This window comes from Vombatus ursinus, unplaced genomic scaffold, assembly GCF_900497805.2.
Source record: "Vombatus ursinus unplaced genomic scaffold, bare-nosed wombat genome assembly UNPS02014791.1, whole genome shotgun sequence".
Lineage (NCBI taxonomy): Eukaryota > Metazoa > Chordata > Mammalia > Diprotodontia > Vombatidae > Vombatus > Vombatus ursinus.
The window spans coordinates 46114774-46140226 of NW_020954569.1; the positions used below are offsets into that span (position 1 = coordinate 46114774).

The window sequence follows — 25453 nt, forward strand, 5'->3', positions numbered from 1 at the left end:
CTCTCTCACTCTCTCTCACACACCCACACAAAATAGTATAAGCTAAACTGGAAAGCGTTGTATAGGATAGAATGTTTTAATGTCTAAAAAATGCCTTAAAATTGCATAAAATGTTTTGGAAGTTAAGAGGGACTACTTCAAAACTTCATTCTATGACTTTGTTAATGCAGGTCCTTCTTCCACAGACACAAATCATACTTGTCTGGGGCTTTAGTTACTATGGCCAGAAACGTCATTATCCTTAAGTGGTAAACCCTCTTGGACTTAGCTAGGTTAGTACTTGGAAAACAGTTTTACCATCTGTCACTGGGGCCTAAGCTTACAAACTTTGCTAGCTTATTAAGATCTGTTCAAGTTTGGGTTCTATTCTCATAGTGTTGGGAAACTCAGTTTTGCTTCCATACATACCACGATGACTTAGTAGACTTAAAGGTTAATGATTAGAACACTTGAATACACCAATAACCAACAAAATGTATGGGTATAGGATTTATCTTTCAAAATGCCATATATAGGGGCGACCATTATATGACACCAATAGAGTACTGGCTCTGGAGTCAGGAGGACTTGAGTTCAAATCCAGCCTTAGATGCTTACTAGCTGTGTGACCCTAGGAACGTTGCTTAACCCCAATTGCCACCCCCCCCAAAAAAAAATTCTTTAAAAAAAAGTTAGCGTTGTTGGATTTTTTTTTTCCAGTTTTTAGGCAATTGGGGTTAAGTGACTTGCCCAGGGTGACAGAGCTAGTAAGTGTCAAGTGTTGGTCTGAGGCCATATTTGAACTCAGGTCCTCTTGACTTCAGGGCTGGTGCTCTGCGCCACTAGCGCCACCTAGCTGCACCTGTTGGATTAATTTATTGTCCATGTGTGGCTGTTGGTAAGATGTTAATAAAAATTGCTAAATCTGAAGCAACATCTGTTAGCAGAAAAGGCACTAAATTTAATAAGAAGATCTGAGTTACAATCCTGGATTTATTCCATATTACCTGTGTGACCTTGGGCAAGTCCTTTTCCTCCCCAGATCTCAGTTTCTTCATCTATAAAGTGGAAGTAGATGAAAATAGAAGCCCTTCTAGCCCAGAAATTCGGTGACTCAAGACTAAGTCACTGGTAGAGAGTGAGTGTTAAATTTCAGGCTCCAAGTAAAAGGCAGTCATTTAACTTGTCAGTGGAAGGCAAAATTCAGCTCTCATATATAGCTAATGAGCCAATAGACATGTAAAATTAAGGTCATTCTTACAATGAGACATGTCACTCACCCCTTAACAGCAAGATGATGGACTCAAGGCACAGAATAAGGTACACATTCTGGGACATGACCACTGAGTGGATTAATTTTGTTAGCTTTGTTTAATTATGAGTGTTTTTAAACCCCTGTTTTCATTGGGTGGGGGATTGGGAGAGAAATACTTTTTAGCAGTAGTGATGCCAGGAAAAAAAGAAGAAGACCATTGAAACATTTTTAAAATGCACAGAAGAGAACAGAAGGAAACTCACCCACATAGGACAGTTTTGAAAAGGTTGGAGATAAGCCCACAGTGAATTCCAGGTATGTAGGACAGTCAGTACAAAGACATGGAAGCAAATTCCTTTCAGAATTCCTATCATCATTCCCACCCATATAGGGACATATACTCTACAGCAGCTTTACAGAAACAACAAAATGTAGCTAGTGTACCCCAGTATATGGGTGCTTGAGATAGTCTTGGCTATATCTTTGATAGCTTCATCTTAAGAGAGAGTTAGATTTCCTGTCATGGCCAGTTGGTTGAGCTCTGTGTCAGGGTCATTAGCCTTATCTTCACTGTGTAATCTGGTATCTCTGAAACTCAGTTTTCTCATCTATAAATGGGAATTCACACACAGACACACACACACACACACACACACACCCCCACCCCCTTCCATACTGGCTACCAGGGATAACAGTGCCAAACCTGGAGTCCGGAACACCTGAGTTCAAATGTGGCATCATAATTACTAGCTGTGTTACCCTTGGCAAATCACTGGACCTTTGTTTGCCTCAGTTTCTTCATCTGTAAATGGGGATAATAATAACACCTACCTCTCAGGGTTGTTGTGAGGATCAAATGAGATAATAATTATAATGCACTTAGCTACTACTGCTACTACTACTACCACCACTGGGGTTATTCTATTAAGATAAGTATTAATTATTATAATTAAGTCACAAATGTACAGTTCCCCTCCTTGTAATAAGATAATATGAGGAAGGAGAGAGATCATTCATTAATAGATTGGGGAGGGCAGGGTTTAGAATCAGGGAAGGTATCATAGGGCAGGTGGTGTATGAGCTGAGGGAAGCTTTCAGAGAGGCGGAGATAAGGAGGAAGAAATGCATTTTTTGGCATTGGGGTGGCTTGTTCACATCAGCTGAGACATTACGTGGAATATCTAATTTAGAGAATTACGCGTAGCCCAGCTGGCTTAGAATTGAAGAGTACATGAAGGGGAATGATAGGAGATTTAGGCTGGGGGAAGAAAATAGTTTGGAGCCACATTGTGGAGGTCCTGTGTATTTTATCTTGGTAAGGACAGTAGGAAGCTTTGAGCAGAGAGTAATATGCCCAGGCCTGAGCCTTAGACTATTTTATCTACTATGAGTAGAGGAAGAAATGGGAAGGGGTGAAGACTGGAAGCAAGAAGCCTCTTAAAATAGTCCATGAAAAAGGTTGGCAAGGGTCTGAATTTAGGGTGGTAACTGTGTGAGGGAGTGAAGATGATAGAGGTAAGGGACGTTCTGGAGGTCTCTTTGATAGGACTTAAGATTGTGAATTTCTGTTAAGCCTACCATCATATTCCCAGTTACCTACTGTGTCTGATATATTGTGGTAGTGCCATGCTGGGCGCATGGGAAAAACTTAATAAATGCTTTATGTACATACAGGGAAGATGTAGGGTAGGGGTAAATGTCACTGCAACAGCCTAGTGGGGATGATGAAATATGCAGATGAGACCATACATGCCTGAATGAAATACAAAATACTATACAAATGAGGGAGAGATTATTTACTGATGGAGAGGGATTAAGATCGGAGAAAGTTTCATGGTGGAGGTAGCGTTGGAGTTGATTTTTTTTCTTTTTGGTAAGGCAGTCGGGATTAAGTGACTTGGCCGGGGTCACACAACTAGTAAGTGTTATGTATCTGAGGCTGAATTTGAACTCAGGTTCTCCTGACTCCAAGGCCAGAGCTCTATCCACTGAGCCACCTAGCTGCCCCTGGAATTGATTCTTTAGGGATGGATAAACTGTCACCAGGTAGAAATTAGAGATGAGTGGATTTTTTTAATAGATGGGAATTTGAGGGTCAGAAAAGACTGTTAGGTATAGCTTCCTTCCCCCTTTTTTCCCCTCTAATTTTTTTTTTGACCAGCTTTTTGTTTAGAAAACTTAATTGATGAAATTAAGGTCATAGACACCCCCACCCCACCCTGAAAATTTGCATGTTTGGGGTGTGTCCAACTTACAAAGATTGAAAAACTTTATCTTTTGAAAGGGGAGAAAAATGTGTACTTCCAAGAAATTTCACGTGAATGTGTTTTTTTCCTTCCTGCAGACTTATATTTCTCCTAGTGCTGCTGTATTTCATGCTGAAGACATTGAAGGAGAAAGTAGAGCCATGCTCAACAATATGCGAGTTTATGGGACGTGTACACTTGCTTTGATGGCCATGGTGGTGTTTGTCGGCGTAAAATACGTCAACAAGCTTGCCCTGGTATTTCTGGCCTGTGTGATCCTCTCGATTCTTGCCATCTATGCTGGTGTCATCAAGACTGCTTTTGATCCCCCGGACATTCCGTAAGATGCCCTTATCCTTGCTGGAAGTGTAGCACACTGTTGAGTAGTTAGAGTGAGATCTTAATTACTTGATGTGTGATGTGGTCCAGTCCTACCTGCTTCTGGAAATTTTTCATTGTTCTTGCACACGTGCGAGTGTGTGCAATCTTCCATGAACCTTCTTGTGTTGATTGACGTGTATGTGGTCAGGTATGCAGGGGTTTTTTTTTGGGGGGGGGGGAAGAGAAGGGATTCCTTCAGTGACGTTCTCCCCTACTCCCAACGTTTTTTTCCAATCAGTTATGTACCTTGGATTCGTTATCATTGTGGTTTTTATTTATGATATTTGTTGTAAACAAAAGAGAGTTGAAGGAGTTATCTTTTGCCATTATTTTGTTTTGATGTCTTAAAAGGATGAGGACTATTTGTCCTTAAAGAACCAAGTGTGAATGGCCTTGTTAGGGTTTGAAGACTATTTAATCCACATATCACGTATTACTTCACTCTGATGTTTTTTGGAGCATTCTTTTCTTAATCTACTATCTGACTTAATTGATTCTCGTAACAGCCCTTTTGAGATAGGTGCTATTAGTATCCCTATTTTACAGTTGGGGAAATCAAGGCAGGCTGAAGTTAAATGACTTGTCAAGTAAGTGTCTGAGGCTGGATTTAAAAAAAAAAAGGTCCTTCTGACTCCAGATCCAGAGCTCTATCCGTTGCACTACCTAGCCTCTGAAGCACTCAAAGAATGGCTTTTTTCAATTGATGTCTTTACACAAACCCTGAAGTCTGAGACCTTAAACTTATTTTCTCTCTTAACATTGCCTAGCTTTAATCTTCCATTGCTGCTGTTAATGTATGTGGTCATCCACGATCAGTATTAGCATAGCTCCAGATGCTGCCAATCCATCAGTCAATAAATAAAAGTTTCACTAGGACTTTTTTTAGATTGATATTTTTTATAGTTATATATAACTTATGTAACTATATAGTTATATATAACTATTGATATTTTTTATAGTTAGATATCTTTTTTATTATGTTGATCAAGTTTAATTTCATTAATCCAGTTAAAAATTACACTTCAGTTTAATGTATTGCTAAATTATATTTGGGGGCAGTTGGGTGTTACAGTGCCAGTCCTAGAGTCAAGAAGACTCATCTTCCTGGGTTCAGATCTGGCCTTAGACCTTACTAGTTAAGTGACCTTGGGGAAGTCCCTTAACCCTGTTTGCCTCAGTTTCCTCATCTCTAAAAAGACCTAGAGAAGGAAATGGCAAACCACTGCGGTCTCTTTGCCAAGAAAATCCCAACTGGGGTCACAAAGAGTCAGACATAACTGAAAAACAACTGAGTAACACATTATAGTTGGGTAAAGTGATTTCTCAGAGTAGTTGTGATCAACAGTGGTAAGTGAGATTCATTGCTGTCTTGATAATCTCTAGAGAAGAGATTTTCTGGATTTTCAGGTCAACATTCTTTGTTCACTAGAATTACTGATTTAAGCTGATGATGGTATCATTTTAATTTGCACCTTGGTATTCTCTGTAAGGACCTGCGATCCATAAGTTAAATGTAGGAATATGCTGTAGATATGTGGGGCTGTGGCAGTGACAGTGTCCAGGGGGCTAAGTAAGGGCCATACAGGTCAATAGTGTAATAGGTCTGGGGAATGACAGAAGGTTTTTTTGTTTTCTTTCTTTCTTTTTTTTTTTAAACAGAATGGAGAAAACTAGTTTTTGTTTAGAAAGATGTTTGTGTAGAGAGAGAAATATTTGAGTTTTTCATAAAGTCAGCAAACAATTCATCAGGCATTAAATAGCTACTGTAGTAACAGGCATCTACAATTGATGGAAAGAATTTCTTTCCCCATAGTGAATTGCCCCATTTTGACAAAAATCACAGGCTTAAACCAAAAAACACTAAAGAATAAACAGGGCAGTAATACTGAGTAACTGCTGATTAAAAAAGGTTATCCCATTAATCCATATTAAAGCTTTAAAGTATATTCAGGAAGCAGGGAAGAGACGAAAGGGAACAAGCATTTAAATAGCACCTTGTGTGCCATGCACTGTGCTAAGCACTTTACAAATATCTCATTTGATCTTCACAAAAACTGGTTATCCTCATTTTATATTTGGGGAAACTGAAGTAAATAGCTGATGGGTGATTTGCCCAGAGTCATACAACAAGCAAGTATCTGAGGCTAGATTTGAACCTAAGTCTCCTTGCCTCCAAGTTCAATGTTTTATCCACCATGCCTCCCAGGCTCCTCAGATGTAGCAATGGCTTTTCTCTTCTTACAGAATTTCTTTTCAAATTTCATTGCACTTAGGGTAGGCTTGCATAGCATACAGCCTGTGCACGGCTTGTGACTTGCCAGAAGATTTAGGGGGGCTCACAGAAAATGTAGAGGACGTAAAACAGGTCTGTACAATATACTGTCCGCAGGATGCTTTGGTGGGTTGCATGTGGTGCGGGCCTGACTTAGGGTCACCTAGATATGAGAATTTAAAGATAAGTTCTTTTTGTGTGTGTGTGCGTGTGTGTGTGCGTGTGTGTATGTATGTATGTGTATGAGAGAGAGGGGAGGGGGATCTCATGTTGAAATTTGCTATGTGATGCATTCCCTATGGTTTTGGCCAATAGAGGAAAGGAGACAGGATCTATCGTATGTTCTTCTAATTGACTTTCATTCTGTTTAGGGTTTGTCTTCTTGGGAACCGCACGTTATCAAATCGAGACTTTGATGTCTGTGCTAAAGTTCACATCATAAATAATGAAACGGTAGCAACGCGCCTCTGGGGACTCTTCTGCAACAGCTCTGTGCTTAATGCCACCTGTGATGATTACTTTCACCAAAATAATGTGACTGAAATTCAGGGAATTCCAGGGATTTCCAGTGGTGTCATACTAAGTAAGTTAAAAAAAAATTTGAATTAAACTCTATTTGGAGAAGGAAAGGAAGGAATGATGGATAGAAAGGAAGAAGGAAGGTAGATAAAATAGCATTGACGATAGGAATACAACCATCCCTTCTGGTTTTTCTGCGTTACCTTTTTTCTTCCAATGAGATAAGCTAGTAACCTCATCAAGGTTTAAAATGGAGAATTAGATAGAAATCCTTTTTTTTTTTTTTTTTTTTTTTTTGGTGAGGCAGTTGGGGTTAAGTGACTTGCCCAGAGTCACACAGCTAGTGAGTGTTATGTGTCTGAAGCCAAATCTGAACTCAGGTCCTCCTGACTCCAGGGCTGGTGCTCTATCCACTGCGCCACCTAGCTGCTCTGAAACCTCATTTCTTAAATACACATCCTATATTTAAATTGAATACTGCCATGTTTCATATTAGTGTTCCATCAATTGAGTATGTATTGTTTTGAATCAAACCCTAGAGGCCAATGGACTACTTATTTTACATATGAAAAAACAGACATAGAGGTTAAAATTCACAGCTGTGTCTGAAGTGGGATTTGAACTCAGCTCTTCCTGACTCTGTCCACCACATCAAGGTCCCTTCCAGCTCAAAATCTATGAGCCTGCATTTGATATTATATCTGATATTATAGAAGAGTGTGCTTAAGCATGGGAACAAATGAAGTAGTTGAAGAGCTCTACAGAACTATATACCATCATATGATCAATTCTTTGAAGCAAAATAGGGACAGCCTTCATGGAAAATATGGAGGGCTTGAAAGCAGAGTAGGATTTAATATGGTTGGAGTAGGGCATTCTAGGTGAGGAGGAAACAACATGAATAAAGCTTTTTAGACCAGTCTCCTAAGTCTAGTAAGAAGAGCACTGGGCCAGGGGTAGCTTGTGGCTTGGAAGGTTTTATTTTTTGGGTCTCAGCTTCCGTGTCTGTAAAATTAGACAATAAAATAGGACCCAGTATAGGAAGGGGCTTGAAAGCCAAGTAGATGAATCTAAAATTGATGTGTTGTAGACAGTGAGACTACTAGAGTGGGGGAATATTTTCACTGAAATATTTAGTGCAAGACCAGGCATTGATTTTATTGATGGGATTGTATAAGAACTATTTTAAGTTGACTTCTCAGAAATCAGTTCTCTGTATTTAAAAAAAAAAGAATTTTAGGAGCTTTTTTTTTAACCCCTATTCTCTTACTTGTAGAATGTCTTGCTTAATTTTGTACTACCAAAGGCTTGTCATAGTCAAGTCCAGGTGATTCCTTCAAGGCCATAACTGAGTTCCAAGTCATAAGAATCACATTTTATAAGAGAGCACAAATATCTTTTTTTTTTTTCCTGTTTACAGAAAATCTGTGGAGTGCTTATGCAGATAAGGGAGCGTATGTAGAAAAGAAAGATATGCCTTCATTTCCTGTGCCAGAGGAAACAAAAACTAGTGGCCTACCTTATGTATTGACAGACATCATGACCTACTTTACGATGTTGGTAGGAATTTATTTCCCATCTGTGACAGGTAACACATTCTTTCATTTGGAGGCTTTCTGTTGTTGTTTTTTTTCTTTTTTGCCTTTTTTGGGGGAAAGGATTGGGAGGAAGGGCTGTTGTGAGAGTAGAGAAGTTGGACTGAATGGCCTCTAAAGTTCCCTCCAGGTCTCCACTTAATGGTCCTGTGATATTACTTAATTTTTGAACCTTAATCTCCTCATCTACAAAATGAGAGAATTGGAACAGATGACCACCAAAATCCCTTTCAGCCCTTTTTCCTGTATTCCCATTACAGCCTCCTATTTTTAGGACTCTGTTGTCATCTGAAGTCATTGATAATTATAGACAGTAAATTCTTTTATGGTCTTTACACTGTCTAGTTAAAAGCTAGTATTTTTCATTCCAAAATCTTTATCAGTTTTATTTAAAACAAAGTCAACTGTATTATAAATGGTGTTGTAGGTTTTTAGAGGATATTTTGGGAGCTCTGGCAGGGACCCACCACTAATACAAATCTCCATAATTTATAGTATTTGAGTTGCCTGGAGTATTAAGGGCCCATGATGGAATACTGTAAATAGTAAAGCACTTACTTTACTTTTTATTTTTTAAATACCTAAATTTTTAAAAATATTTTTTAAATACCTAAATTTTTAAATACCCATATTAAAATTTTTCAACACCTAAATACCTAAAAAGTGGTTTTTTTTTATTCAATATTTCTTTCTTGTATTTTGTATTGACATTTTTGTTTGAAGTTTTGAGTTCTAGATTCTGTCTCTCTTTCCCTCCCTGCCCTCCCCTGTCTCCCCTGAGACACTAAGCAGTCAGATATAGTTTATGCGTGAAAAGCACTTATTTTAGACCTCCCAGTTTTTGTTTCATGGGAATTGAAAGGGCATATTTGGAGACTTGTTTTTCATCACAGGCTAGTGTAATGCTGCAAGAATAGCTCAGCTTTTAAATGAGGGATCTGCTTGAGTTCAATCTGTCAGTACCTGCTTCTGGTGAATGATCCTTCATGCCCCTCAGTGTCCATGTGAGATTGGAAAGCTAATTATCTTTATGTATGTTGCTTTTTGTTTTTAAAAGCTGCTAGACAACCAGAGCTCATTTCCCTCTTGTCAAAGAGTATCACTGATTTCCTAAAAGACCAGTTTAGGTAAACCAGTGGTCGTAATGCTTCTACTTGGAGGCAGCAAAGGGGGTTGTAAATAGGACAGGATGCTATCTTGGTAACATTCATCCCAGCCACGCAGTTGTTCCAGATCCTCAGGTTTGTGTCATAATCCTCATTTGATACCCGAGCATGACTGCATGTAGAGAGAGATTTAGTAGCTTTGAATACATCTTATCTTCCATAAAAGGGTCAGATTAGATGAATAGTAACTAAATCCAGTGAAATGATAGTCTCCAAATGATAGTCTGGAATTTTGCCTGGCCTTTTCTGCCTGCCTTTGTCACCATGCAAATGTTTCCTTTTCTCTGAGTGGAATAGTGAAACTTCTACTCTTGTGATAAGGTGTCACTGCCATTGGTCACGTAAAAATATGTTTAAGGAGCTTCAGGTGAGCTGCTAAGTCCCAGAGCTACCCAGCTGCCGCCATGTTCCACTTGATCCTCAGCCTGGCCAAGAAGTACGCAGGCTTGAGCCCTGTCTTTATGTTATTGTAGTTGGAGGAGCTTTATATGTCTTGTGTCTGGCAACATTCCATCCTGTTGTCATCAGGACAGAAAGAATAACCTAGAGCCTTGGAACAAAGATGAATACCACTGATCCAGGCAAGTTCTACTTGGTTATTGCAAACTGAAGAAAGGAAGCTCTTAATTCTAAGCGAAAAGGAAGCTTTTTCAAGTGGCGAGAGCTAACATCTTCCCAAAAGCCATCTGCATTATTCAACGCTTAATTAGGAAATACAAGATGTTTCTCTCATGTTGCACAAAAACATGTTGGGTTAATAGAGGAATAAAGATGTGGAACTTAAAAATATGACAAGTATGTACACACATTTATATACACGCACATGTATATATATGCATATGCTATATATGTACATACATGTATTTACTCACAGATAGATATAATGCAGATATACATACACATAGATACTACTAAGAAGCCTCTTTATTGTCAGTGCCTCTTTCCTTGAAATGTATATTTTGTTTAATTTTTACCTTAAGATCTTAACCAGGTTTTGTGTTAGGGTAAGCATAAGTTGGACCAAAGAAGGCCTTATTGCACTTACTTATTTTCCTTTGGCCCTAGAGACTATTGTACTGTTTTTAAGGCCAGTTATGTTCACTTGGAGTTCAGGAAGAAACAGGATCAGTTTGGTACAAATGATATTCTAGGGGGTATAACTAGGTCAGGGCAAAGGGGGGAGGGTTGTCTTATGGAACTAAAATTTAGAGGTGCTACCAGCACTTGAAGCCCTTAAGCAACACAGAAACAATTGTACTTAGTTAAAACAAGAAGCTAACATCATCCTTCTCACCCAGACCTCCTTATCCCTCCTGCCATCTGCCCATTATCATTTGAGGTTATGCCTCTTTTCTCTGGTACAGGGCTATTGAGCCCTTTTTGTCTTATGGACCCCTTCTCTAATAATGTGCTTAGATAAATAAAACAAAATACATATGTTTATAAGGGGAACCAATTATGTTGCAATATATTTCTCAAAATATGGTTTTACTTTTTTTTTTTTAAGTTCATGGACCATGCCTGGTTGAGAACCTCTCCTTTGATGTGTTCTTTGCTACTTTATCTAAGCATAAAAAATGGTTAGAGTTCTGCAATGACCCTTTGGTTGTTCTTTGCTCTTTATGGAACTAGACAGGATATTTATTTCCAGAAGTGATGTTTTAGGTAGCATCAGTTAACCCTTGCTTGAACTCCTTACCAAGAATTCCTTTCCTTGGGCCATTCAGATTATAAAGAAGAAGGCCTAAAGCTTAGTAAGATCATTCCCACTGATCAGTTAAGGGATTGTTGAGATTTGAGATAATGTTCTGGCACAGAAGTGAGTACAGTTATCCCTTCCACATTGTGAATTTCCCCATCATGGTTTTGATATATCTGAGGTTGGCATAAGAAATTTAATGGAATTTTTTGGGGAGTTTGGTGGAAGCCACAGACTTTATGTGAAGTCCGGCAGACAAGACAAAAAGTTTAGAAACTCAGAAATAGATAAAATATATGTATAGTATCATATAATATCAACATATTTTGTCTTTTAATATCATAATAATTCGGGCTTCTTCTCTGGCACGAAGGGAGGGCCAAAAAGTTTTACACAAATTTTCTAGACCACGAGGATGCCACATGCCTAACCCCCTTGATGTGGAGGGGATACAAAGGCAGCTGTGACTGAGTATTGATATTGAAAATTAAATGAGAGAAGAGGATTATTATATTTCTTTTAAAAGTGTGGTATTTTAATAGCGTAATTTTTGTCCATGTTACTAGGAAGCTTACCTTAATTCTACTTTGCCAGTTGTATGCTTCACCACTTCATAGAATCAAAGCCATTTTGTTAGAAGTTCTTTTAAAAAATATAGTCTAAATATGGAAATGTTTTATGTGGTTGCACATGTATAACTTATATCTCATTGTTAACATCTCAGGGACGGAGGAGGGCAAGGAAAGAGGAAGGGATAGAATTTGGAACTCAAAATTAAAAACCCAAATATTAAAAAAATTGTTTTAACATGTAATTGGGGAAAAAATAAAATATATTAAAAATAATACAAAAATGTCTGTATTTCTTTCTCTACTTAGTAGATCTTGAACATTGTTTAACCTTTTATTTTGTTGTTCCTTGATAATTTATTTCTGAGATGGGAGGCTTTACCTCCCTTTGACAACCTGTTTGCTTATTGCATCTAGCAGTGGATGGGGAAGATGGATAGTCAGAATTGGTGAAATTATATGTTAAACAAGAGAAAAAAAAATCGGAATGGGGTAAGGGCCCAAAGAATAACCAGCCTGGCTTGAGTTCACTGGTTTTGCAGATGGCAGATTGAAGTTATGTTTTTATGTGGGTGAGTTTGACCTCTGAATAAGCAAGGCATTTCTATGGACCCTTAATTTCAACTTAAAAGTTTGCATATCTCTCACAGTTTATAAGATAGAAGAAAATAACTAGTTTTGTCTGTTTTAGGTATTATGGCGGGTTCAAACCGATCTGGTGATTTGAGGGATGCGCAGAAATCCATCCCTACTGGAACAATTTTGGCAATCGCAACCACATCTTTTATCTGTATCCTTTGGGCAAAGACATTAAGATGTTAGGTGGCTCTGTTCTGGTCTTCTTTTGTGGAATGTCAAATTTCACATCTCGATTCTCTTCACTGATAATTTCTTTCCTAACCACTGTACTGATCAGAATCAGAATATGGATTTCTTTTTCCAGAAGAATTTCTCAAGCCTGTGACCATAATTGTTGTTTTTCTAAGTATTTGGAGCAAATAGAATTATTTGTAACATAGCAGAAAGTTATTGAATAAATTGGGGGGGAAAACATAAAATTTTAACACACAGAAATTATTAAAGATTAGTTCTTGCTTTTGGGGGGGGTGTTGGAGATACAGTCTAAGCATTTAATAATCTTTTGAGCCCATGATATTCTATTATGCTGTAGGGATCTCTTTGGCAGTGTCTAGCTGTATAGCCAGCTCCCCCTTCTCCATAGTTTCCTTAGTTCTTAAGCTTATTTCTGTATTTTTGTAGACTTATTGTCCCTTAACTTACCAAAATAGATTTGTCTTGCATTGTCCTTTTTGGAGCCTGTATAGAAGGTGTAATTTTGAGAGATAAGTATGTTCATTTTAATTTTTAGTTTCTGATATGCAAACTTTGATTTCACCAAGCAAAGCAGCATTTAAATAGGAGATTGAAAACCTTTGTTGCACTTTTTATTTAAAATTGTAGTTAAAATGTCATATACCCACAACATTAGCCTATATACTTGTATGTGCATATATAATGTACTGTATGTTCTGTATATACATATTGTTATGTATATACAGTAATATGTTATGATATATCATGATATATTATACATCATACTATATATACATAATATGATATATTGTATTATATTTTGCGTTTGTGTATAATATACAGTATATATAAGATAACACAGTGTATTTTATTGTGTGTAATATACAGAATAATACTCTGCATATGTGTATAATATACAGTATATTATACACACACATGCACATATATATGCACCCACTTCCATAAGAGAGTTTAATTTGAATAGTCTTCTTTTGTAGAGATAGCACCTTAAGTCACTTTAAAATAATTGCTTCATTTGAACCAAAAGTGCTGAATCATGTCCACATTATTAGCTATAGTTTTCTTTTTGCAAAATGATCAAAAAACAAAGGTGAAAATTGTGTTTTAGTAAATCAGAAACGTGTCACTGCTAATACTCAGCCTCATCCTTTCCTCCTTTCAAGGTTTGGAGAAGCCCTGAAAGGAAATCTTGTGATTGGCATGCTGGCCTGGCCATCTCCCTGGGTCATTGTCATTGGCTCCTTTTTCTCCACCTGTGGGGCTGGCCTGCAGAGTTTAACTGGTGCACCTAGGCTCCTGCAGGCTATTGCAAGAGATGAGATTGTGCCTTTCCTTCAGGTGAGGACAGATTTTTTTTTAAGACTTTTCTCACTAACTTGGGCATGGCAGTTAGCAAGCATTTATTAAGCATCAACTATGTTCCAGGCACTATACTAAGTATTAGTGGCATAGAGACAAAAATGAAACAGTTCCTGCCCTTGGGGAGCTTCTTTTCTATTCAGGGAGACATAACCACATTGTTCTTCTGAAATGATGGATTGGTACTTAGGGAAAGAAACAGTAATAACCATGCTATCACATGAAATGTAGCCCTGACAACCGTGCTGATGTCCATCAGGTGTACTAGATGAACGCTACAGGGAAAATAGATGTCTTCTTTAAAGGCATAACTTGCCTCTGAAGGAAATCATGTAGTGTGGGTAGTGAATTCAGTTTTAAAGAAAGCTGCTAGTGATCGCTTATGTCTTCTGTAAAGATGGCTTACAGAATGGATTTAACAAAAGATTTTGATCATTTTATCATTGATTGGCCAATAATAGGTTGTAGCCCAAGCCTCACTGGCTCATTGTTTGGGTTTTGTTGGCTCTGGATGAGTGTAGATAGCAGTTGTTTCTCTTGTGGACAAAAGTTCTTCCCCCTCCCAGGTTGATTTTTTTTTTTTTTTGAGTAGGTAAAAGAGGCCAGCTTTTGCCTCATTTCTTACCTGGCCTTAAATCACTGAATGAATGTTGCTTCAGACAGACTGAGACCTGGGAAAGACTTTAGCTTATAAAAGACAAGGTCTCCCACTGCGTTCTGGGCCATCACCAGTTGTCTTGACTCATGTGACTCTAGAGGAGAGAGTGGGACTGATGACTTTGCATGGCTCTGCCTCACTTAAATCCAATGCACTTGCAAGTCAAGACATCACTCTCCTGATGTCATTGCCCTCTTCAAGAATGAAGGATGAGCAACAACTAAAAGACCTTGATCATTTTATCATTTATACTGATTACTTATAGTGAAATTATTTCAGTTAGTCAGAAAAAAGTTATATAGTTCAGTTCTTAATAGTCAGTTTTCTCTCTCCCTGAAAACTCCTTGTACTTCTTAGGTTATGTGGTTATTAACCTGAATCATCTCATAGAATTATAAGATTCAGAGAATGGTCTTAGAATAGAAAGCAAAGAAATAGAATTCTTTTGTTAATTAATTAATAACATAATTTAATAATTAAAGACTAATGTCTTTAGAGGCAGCTGTGGCAGAGTCATTGTTAGAAAGCTCGTAAAGAGGCCTTTGGCTTGGTATAGCTTATATTCATTGGCCTTTCTTTTACTCCTTGAGGCTACAGAAAGTAAGCCATACCCTCTTCAACATGGCAGACCTTAAAATATTTGAGAACTCCTGTCTTGTTTCCTCCAAGCTAAACATCTGTTGTTTGTTTACTCAGACATTTTGTGATGATGTGTTTTGATATCCCTTGCCATCTTTGCGATCCTTTTGGATATACTGCATGTAAGTGTCCCTTTTATAGGACAGTACACAAAATTGAGCATGATACTTCAGATGGAGTTGACCAATGCAAAAGAAAAAACTCCTGGTTTTGAATCATATTCTTTAAATAACTAAAAAAAAACTCCCCTGAATATTTTGTTTTTATCTTCATCACTAAAACAGCCTCAAGTGTCACTTCTACTTGGAATTGTTTTTCTTCCAACTAAATATTGTCTTACCTTTCACTTTCAATGAAAAGTACCATTAATGTGTTTAGCTTTAAATGATTTTTTAAAAAATGACCAGAATATTTTGTCAGTTTTCTGAATTTGAGATTTTATAATTTATGTGAACCAATAAATTTTTCCTGCTTGCTGAGTATTCTTTCCCCAGTAGCCAAATATTGGCATTAGAATTTCTGCTAAAAGAAATTTAGGTGACAATAACAAAACTTTCATCTTTTAGCAGATGTTTATAGCATACTATTTTCCATTAGGCACTTTATGGATCTATTAGTTCATTAGAGTAGGTACTCCCTCAAATGATGCACATTTTAATCCTTCCAGGCCTCAGGTTAAGTCCAAATTAATTTATTGTTATTTTTGTTTTTGTTGTTCAGTCGTATCTGACTCTCTGTGACTCTATGGACTATATCTGTGCAGTTTTCTTCCCAAAGATAACGTTTGCCATTTCCTTCTCCAGTGTGTCTCCATTTTACAGATGAGGAACTAAGGCAAATAGGGGTTAAGTGACTTGTCCAGGGCCACACAGCTAGTAAATGTCTGAGGCCGGCTTTGAACTTAGATCTTCCTGACTCTAGGTCTGGTGTTGCTATCCACTGCACCATCTAGCTGTCCCTAATTGATTTATTGGACTCCCCCAAATCACCACCTTGTGGTCAGCCTGATGCTGCTGATTTCTGAACTTAGCAGTTCAGCACTAGCACTAACTGCAGAGACTGCAGAGCTAGGATTTTACATTCTATCCACACGGTCTTGAGGAACCCAAGGTTATCATTTTGCACTAATAAGGCATTGAGGCAGCAATGTAAAGGAGTGTATTTCAAGAGGAGGAAATTAACAACAACAAAATCCTTCCACAAATGGCTGACTGATGCCACCAGCTGGATGTATATACATTGCAGAATTATTTTTGGATTCAAGCAGTTGGTGCTTGGCCATGAGGAATGTTTCTGTCCAATTGATGTGTTTTGCGGCCCTTGAAGGCCAATTCCTGACCCTTGTCCCCTTTTTGCTTTGCAGATTTGAGCTCAGTACATTAATTAGCAGGCAAGAAAATACACATTGATCATCGTTCCAACCAAAATAATTTTTAGGACTACTAGTTCTGTTCCTTCCAGGGTTATTCATCTTTGAAGACAAATGCAGAGTTCTTGAGGATAGCTTTTTCTTATTTTTATTGAACATTTCTTCTCAGAAGCAGCTAAGCAGTTTAGCTCTTAACATTTGGTTCCTTTTCGAGTTGTTTGGTCTTTTTTGTTGACATTTTGGGAAAATTTATTATTTGTAGTTTTTCTCCCTCACACATAACAAAACTGTAGAAAAAGTTATATGCACAAAGAGAGCTGAGCATGCCTTTTTGTTTCAGCCCTAACTGTAAAAAAAAAAACAAAAAACCCAAACTTTTGTTTATTAGAATGTGGACGTTTGTCATACCTCTGCGGCAAAATAGACTCAAAAATAACTACATTTATGCTCTTTACTTTAATTAGGTGTTTGGTCATGGAAAAGCAAATGGGGAACCCACATGGGCCTTACTCCTCACTGCTCTCATCTGTGAAATAGGAATCCTAATTGCTTCCTTGGACAGCGTAGCACCAATTCTTTCAATGTAAGTACACTTCTCAAGATGGAAATATAGTAAATATTGTTTGAGTAAATTCCATTTCTTTGACTTTTAAAGTACTTCTCTCTTTATTCTTCTTCATTCTTCTACTCCCTAATTCTTTTTCTTCTTTAGTAATAGATATTCTGGTTTTCAAAAATTTAGCATCTTAAAAAATACATTTGAGAATTCCTTACAGCCAAATCAATATGTGTTTTAAGTGCCTGATAGTTTTATGTTAGCACAGTGCTAGTTGTTGTCCTTCCCCAAAAGGGGACAAAATGACATCACTGTGTTGGAGGTCAAGGTACAGTGTCCAACTGTGGCTGATGACACCACAATGAGCTTGGAAGGATCTTCCACAGGTTGGGCACAAAGAGTCCATATGAACATTTGGAGTGTTGTGAAGATATAAAGAAGATGGTCTCTCAGGCCACAGAACTCACAGACTAACTGAGAACATGCAGTAATGTAGAGTAGGGTAAAAAAAATCCTAAATATATAATATATATAATATATATTGTACAAAAATATTATACAAATATATGAAATATACAATACATCATCTTAGGATCATATCTATAGGGTAGAAGGGGATTTAGAGGTGATCTAGCCCTACCCCACTGCAGTTTTACAGATGAAGAAATGAGGTCCAGACCAGTAAAAGGACTTACCCATGGTCGTAGCTACGGAATTGGGATTTGAACCTGGGTCCCCTAACTTGACATTGTCTAGTTTCTGCTGTGCCACAGAGGTGGTAACAACATATGGTGTGGATCGTGGCCATAGAACATGGAGTGTGGATCATGGCAGTCCTGTGCTGAGGTTATTCGCTTCAGCTGTTGCCTCTTGAAGAGTAGCATTTGGATTGGGAGAGTTAGAAGGCAAGAAAAGTAGAAGTGGAGAAAAAGGAATGAATGGAACCTGAATGGATCTTAACTATGCAAGATAGTTAAGTTGTGGGGTAGGAGAGATCATGATGGAAGACTTTAGATAAGTCACCTGAGTGTGCAGAAAGGATGAGAAAGGGGGTGAGATTGAGAGCAATTAGGTTATTGTGTACGGACTAGAGTGATGGCAGTCAAAGTAGCCGTGGATCTGAGAGTCTTTGTAGAAGAATCACAACAAGACCTGGTATCTCAAGATACGGGAAAATCCAGACTCTTGAGGAATCAAAGGTAAGCCTGGAGGACCAGGTGACGTGGGTTACTGTGAATGGAAATGTTGAACCTTGAAAGAAGATGCTCTTTCAAAGTGAACAGGTTTTGGATCTGTTATAATAGAGGTGATAGCTTGTCCACGTAAAGATTGCTTGTTGGCAGCAGGAAATAAAAGGCCTGAGCCCATGAGATAGGTAAGCACTGAAGAGAGATTTGCCAAAAAAGATTTGGTAGTAAATGCTCGCAGAATGCATGAGTTTATTAGGCAAACTCAGGGTGAAGGGTTCCTGACCTTTGTGGTCATTTTACCCTTCGATTTTCAGTAAACTTTTCCATGCCTTCTATTTGATAGGAATGGAAATCAATTTTACCATTTGCCATGGATATAAGTAATATAGTGGTTTTTAGAACAAGACTGAGAATCATAATTCACAGAGTTGAGTTGTCATTAATGTAATTAAAACCTTTTAGAATACTTTAATAAGAAAATACAGTTTTTTCAAAAATTTTTGAAATTCAACTTAAACTTAAATACAAAAAGAAAATATTTCCATATATACAGCAAAACATACGAGTATTAAATAAAAAAAGTTCCCATTTCATAAAAACTTATGTAATAAATACTATATTTGCTTTCAAAGCAGCCCAGCTTTTCTTTGCTTCCTTGTAGGTTTTCTTTTCTCTGCTGTGTACCTTTTATTTTATTTATCCCCTCCTCTCCTATCTCCCCTACACTAGAGAAGGCTGCAATGAAACTCGAATACACAGAAAGTTTTTTTTTAATCATTTTTCCCGAATTCTCTCCCTCTCTTCAGTCCCCCACCAATTGAGAAGGCAGCCAATGTGATATCAGTTACAGTTGTGAAATCATGCAATATATATTTCCATATTAGCAATGTTGAAAAAAAAAAGCAAGAAAAATAAAGGAATGAAAACGGTATACTTCAGTCTCCACGAAGACTTCATCAATAATTCTCTCTTTGAGGGCAGCTAGGTGGCGCAGTGGATAGAGCACTGGCCCTGAAGTCAAGAGGACCTGAGTTGAAATCTGGCCTCAGACCAAACAATTGACCCGTACTAGCTGTGTGACCTTGGGCAAGTCACTTAACCCCAATTGCCTCACTTTAAAAAAAAAAAAATTCTTTCTTTGGAGGTGGATAGCATTTTTCATCATGAGTCCTTCACAGTTGTCTTGGATCATTATCTTGGTCAGAGTAGCTTTCATAGTTGATTCTGATGCTGTTACAGTGTTATCTTGGTTCTGCTCATTTCACTTTGCAGGAGTTCATCTAAGATTTCCCAGATTTTTCTGAAGCCATCCTGCTCTTCTTTTGTTATGGTACAGTAGTATTCCATCACAATCATATCAACTTGTTTAGCCATTCCACAATTGGTGGGTATCTTTTCAGTTCCCAAGTTTTTGCTACTACAAAAGAGCTGCTATATTTTTGTATATATAGGTCCTTTTCCTATGATCTCTTTGGGATACAGACCTAGTAGTGGTATTGCTGTTTTATAGCCCTTTGGGAATAGTTCCAAGTTGTTCTCTACAGTGGTTGGGTCAGTTTACAACTCCACCAACAGTGCAATAGTGTCTCAATTTTTCTGCATCCCCTCTAGTATTTGTCATTTTTCCTTTTCTATCATGTTAGCAAATGTAATGGGTGTGATGTGGTACCTCGGAGTTGTTTTAATTTGTACTTCTCTAATCAGTAGTGATTCAGAGCATTTTTTTTCATGTGACTATAGATAGCTTTGATGTATTATGAAAACTGCCTTGCATATCCTTTGACCATTTATCGATTGGGTAATGGCTCTTATTTTTATAAATTTGATTCAGTTCCCTAAATATTTGAGAAATGAGGCCTTTATTAGAGAACCTTGCTATAAAATTCTTTTACTGGTTTCCTGCTTTTCTTCTCCTCTTGGCTGTAGTGGTTTTGTTTGCAAAACCTTTTTAATTTAATATAATAATTTCCTGTGATTCTCTCTGTTTCTTGTTTGGTCATAAACTCTTCCTTTATCCATCTATTTGACAGTTAAAATTTTCCACGCTCCCTAATTTGCTTATGAATTATCATAAGCCTTTTATGTTTAAGTATGAAACCATAAAACCTTGTGTACCCATTTTGACCTTATCTTGATATTCGGTGTGAGATGTTGGTCTGTACCTAGTTTTTATCAAAATGCTTTCCAATTTTCCCAGTAATTTTTGTGATGAAAACTTTTTCCTCATTGTCCTAAATTATTTTGATTTCTTTTTCCTGTCATCTTGCTGTAGCTAATATTTCTAGTACAATATTGAATAGTAGTAGTGGTAATGGGCATTCTTGTTTCACTCCTGATTTTATTGGGAAGTCTTCTACTTTATCCCCATTACAAATAATCCTTGTACTTGGTTTTAGATAAGAACTACTTATCATTTTAAAGAAAGTTCCTTTTATTCCTCTACTTTCTACCATTTTTAATAGGAATGAGTAGATTTTTCTGAAAAGTTTTTTTCTGCATCTATAAATGCATATAAATCATGATTTTTGTTTTTGTTATTGATGTGGTCAAAAGTATGGTTATCATTTTCCTAAGATTGAACCAGCTCTTCATTCCTGATATAAATTCCACTTGGTCATAATATCTGGTCTTTGTGATATATTGTATTAATCTCCTTGCTGGTATTTTATTTAAATTTTTTACATCCATTCTTTAGGGAAATTTGTCTATAGTTTCCTTTCTCTGTTCTTTGTTTTTGTTTTTTTGGTTTAGGTATCAAAACCATTTTTGTGTCGTAGAAGGAATTTGGTAGGACTCCTTCTTTACCTATTTTTCCAAATAGTTTATATAACATTAGAATTAGTTCTTTAAATGTTTGGCAGAATTCACTTGTGAATCCATTTGGACCTGGAGGTTTTTCCTTAGGGAGCTCATTGATGGCTTGTTCATGAGAACAGCTTACATTTTGGATAACCACTATTTGCCATTTTCTTGAACTAGGTTGGGTCAGGAGGCCTTTATTTTTCCTACACTTACTTAGCTTTCATTGGCCAAGGATAATTAGCCAAATCCCTCCTGCTCTCTGGTCTCTCTGCAACCTTCCAAGATTGTGATGTTTGTGCAACATTGATGTGATCTTTTATACTTTCTGCTCCTCAGGTTTTTCCTCATGTGCTACATGTTTGTCAATTTGGCGTGTGCTGTACAGACTCTTCTGCGTACCCCAAATTGGCGTCCTCGTTTCAAGTTTTATCATTGGTAAGTTAATACTGTGTTTATTTCTGCAGATCATATGATAGGCTCACAGAGCATTTTCAGTTGTTAGTGGAGTGCCTGGTGGATAAAGGTATCCTCTGTTCGTTAGGTCTTAAGTACTTTGAGGTTATATGTTGCATAACTCTTGATATTGGTTTATTTTATTTTATTTTTTTTTGGTGAGGCAGTTGGGGTTAAGTGACTTGCCTAAGGTCGCACAGCTAGTAAGTGTTATGTTTCTGAGGCTGGATTTGAATTCAGGTCCTCCTGACTCCAGGGCCGGTGTTCTATCCATTGCACCACCTAGCTGCCCCGATATTGGTTCTTTTTAATCAAATCTGTGACTTTATTGGTGTAAGGTAGCTCCTGTTGAAAATGCTAGTATACAGTGGTACCTCTGGTTGCCCAGAGCTGTGAGAGGTTACTTGAATCATCCAGGGTCAGGCTGCTAGAATGGGTCAGAGGCTAGACATGAACCTTGATCTTCTTGACTCCAAAATTAGCTCTCCATCCGTGATGCCACTGCCTAATCACATGTCATATGTATCTCTCACATAGTCATATATTTGCTGACTTCAAACCTGGACACCCAAAGCAACATTTTAATTAACCCTTTAGTTTCTTTAATGGAATTCATGCCTAAGTCTTGTCATTGTCTTTTTATATCATAGATATATTAATATCAAAGCTTTATATCTTTGAAAACAGAGATTGTGCATTTTTGTAATTTGTGCCATATTAGCTCAAGAGAGGGCTACTAATTCACAAATCTGTCAGGTAAAATAACTTTCTACCTTTAGCCAACTTACCAGCTTTGCCCTTTTACCTTTAATATTGGAACACAGTGATTTGGTTCTATTATTTTCCCATTCTTAGTGAATTTATCTGCTTAGTGAAGTATTAGAAATATTGCCATGCAAAATTGTGAAGTGTTCTGAGCTACTTATTGCTAAATCAAATGTCAACTTTGCTGTTAGGCATGTAAAGCCCTTCACAACCTGGGGGCAATATACCTTTCCAGCCTTATTCCCCTTCCCCACATTCCATCTCCTATCTCCCTATCTCTGCATTGGGTCCCCATGCCTAGAATGCACTCCATTAGAAGTATTAGAATTAGAAGTATAAGAATTGGAAGTATTAGTGAAGTATCACTTAATGAAGTATATTGATGGGGGAAAATAATTCTGTTTTATAATTTTTAAATAAAATTCTTTCCTTTTTTTGGTCTCCATAGGACTCTTTCCTTCCTTGGAATGAGCTTGTGTCTTGCCTTGATGTTCATTTGTTCTTGGTACTATGCTTTGTTTGCCATGCTTATTGCAGGCTGTATCTACAAGTACATTGAATACAGAGGGTAAGTGGGTCTGTTTTTCTCTTGTAGTTTTTATTTCTAGAGTTCTTATTATGAATTAATGAACTTAGCAGTCATGGAAAAGAGAGGACAAGTGCTCAGAAACCATGGGAAATTTCAAATGAACGTATATCTAAGTTGCATGTATCAGCATCAGTTGTAGGCGTTGTTTATGTGCATATGCATGCCTATGTTGAAACCAAGAGTCTCCCCCTTTTCTTTTTCTGAGCTATAGAACTTATATATAACTGAACTATACAATTTTTGGTTGATTAAACTAAATGGCAAACCCCTTCCCCAAGGGGAAGTCCAATTCACTGCCTTTTTTGGTACATTTTGGCCCATGAGCTAAGATGTTTTTTACATTTTTAAATGCAATAAAACTTTATTTTAAGATGTAAACCATTCTTTGTTCTTGAGCTGTACAAAACAAAAATAAAACAAAAACCCCCAAGAGCTATATGCAATTGGGGGCGGAGGGGACAGGGGGTGTGTGTGTGTGTGTGTGTGTGTGTGTGTGTGTGTGTGTGTGTGGAGTGAGGCTCAAATTTGGGTGTATTTTGACACAGTACCTATCTGATGATATGTATGACATACAGCTCTCATGTTCAAGTATCTGCAGCCACATTTGTCTAAAAACAACAGACAAGAAACCTTTCCTGAGTGGTTTTTATTTTTCATCATCTTGTTTGATAGAAAATTGGGCCAACCCCATGAAGTGTTCTGAGCTACTTAATGGAAAATCAAATGTCAACTTTGCTGTTAGGCATTTAAAGCCCTTCACAACCTGGGGGCAATATGTCTTTCCAGCCTTATAACACATTTTTCCCCTTCCCACATTCCATCTCCTATCTCCCTATCTCTGCATTGGCTGTCCACCATGCCTAGAATGCACTCCATTCTAACTCCACCTCTCACAATCTCCAAATTTCTCTAAAGGCCACCTTTTTTAACTTTCCTAACTTTCAGCCTTCCATATGCTAATGTTTTCTCCCCCCCTCCCAAATTCTCTTTACCTATTATATGTATTAATTTCTCTTTATGTGTATAATTATATGTGTGTATGCATGCATGCATGTTTCCCTTATTACTGCCCATATGGACATTTGGCCTTAGTTTAATTAGTACATAATTGTGTGTGATTACATGCATACACCTGCACCTCATTCCATCTTAGAACGTAGGTTTACTTTTGGTAATGAAGTTTTTGACAGTGTGTTTGACACATACTCCATTCATTAATAGGAGTTTTTTGTGGTATGCTGTTAAGCTAGCACAGTGATTAAAATGTTCTGGCTCAGGTTATTAAATTTTAATATAATGGCCTAATCACTGTCGGCTGTTTTTTTTTTTTTTTCAAATGATTTTTTTATTGGTGTTTTCTGTTTCTTACATAACTGTAGTATCCCATGTAACCCTCCTTTTCCCTCCTCCTGGAGAGCCATGCCATATGACAAATAATATTTTTTTAAGAGGAAAAAAAATCAGCACATCGATCCATATATTGATTGTTAGCTGGTTCAAAGTGGATTTTTTTATTTTTCCTTTTAAGAGCTGAGAAAGAATGGGGCGATGGGATAAGAGGTTTATCTTTGAATGCTGCTCGTTATGCATTACTACGGGTAGAACATGGCCCACCCCACACTAAAAACTGGAGGTAAGTTTCCCATGATCCCTCTGTCTTGAGGAACACCTTCTTGTTCACCCCCATATTGTGGTGTCTATCTGAAGCTAAGTCAATGCATTACTCAGTAGGCTGAAATTTTAGTGTGTTGAGTCAGGAGCTCAGCAGGAATTAAATAATTATGGTTTTGATTTCTAGCCTTTTAAATTGTTATTCAATGTAATATGTGTCTTTAAAATGAAAAATTTTTTTTAGAAGTATAGCACTGAGTTCCCATAAGAATCTGGTTGCTAAGTGAAATAAAAATCCTGTTTTAATGAAATAGAATATGACATGTTTGAAGAGATGTTTATTAAGCACTCACTGTGTGCAGAATACTGTACCACATTCTGGGGAAGATAAAGTTTAGGAGAAAAAATTCCTTGCTCACAGTCAGTAAAGGAGACTAGATACCCACACAGAAAGCTAAAGTACATCAGTGAATTACAAAACAAAGTCTTGGTGAGATCTGAAGAGGAGTGATGTTTTTGAGGTTCAGGGATGGCTCATGTCGAAAATTGTCACCATATTTGGAGAAGTATAACCAATATAGAATACAGATAATATTGGTCTTTGACATTTGGGGGATAATCAGAGACCTGGAGAGGCAGCTGGGTGGTGCAGTGGATAGGTCATCGGCTCTGGAATCAGGAGGACCTGAGCTTAAATTCAGCCTTAAGCAACTTAGTAGTTGTTTGACCCTGGGCAGGTCACTTAACCCTATTTGCCTCAGTTTCCTCATCTGTAAAATGAGCTGGAGAAGGAAATGGCAAAAATCACTCCAGTATCCTTGTCAAGAACACCCCAAATGGGGTCTTGAAGAGTTGGACATGACTGAAACGACTAAATGACAATTTTTAGGGAGGGGAAAAAAAAACTTCAGCACCACTGATCAACACATTGAAAACACTCAAAAACA

At 37.5% G+C, this 25453-nt stretch overlaps 1 protein-coding gene across 2 annotated transcripts in view; it reads left to right on the forward strand.

Moving 5' to 3' along the window:
- SLC12A7 (solute carrier family 12 member 7) overlaps positions 1–25453 on the forward strand; it is a 141800-nt gene that overhangs the window by 76158 nt on the left and 40189 nt on the right. For both annotated transcript variants that reach the window (XM_027868861.1, XM_027868862.1), the window contains exons 7-16: positions 3579–3820; positions 6505–6716; positions 8073–8240; positions 12373–12471; positions 12971–13028; positions 13679–13853; positions 17005–17123; positions 21425–21523; positions 22755–22874; positions 24424–24528. In XM_027868861.1, the coding sequence (XP_027724662.1) occupies positions 3579–3820; positions 6505–6716; positions 8073–8240; positions 12373–12471; positions 12971–13028; positions 13679–13853; positions 17005–17123; positions 21425–21523; positions 22755–22874; positions 24424–24528 (1397 nt within the window). The remainder of the gene's footprint in view (positions 1–3578; positions 3821–6504; positions 6717–8072; positions 8241–12372; positions 12472–12970; positions 13029–13678; positions 13854–17004; positions 17124–21424; positions 21524–22754; positions 22875–24423; positions 24529–25453) is intronic.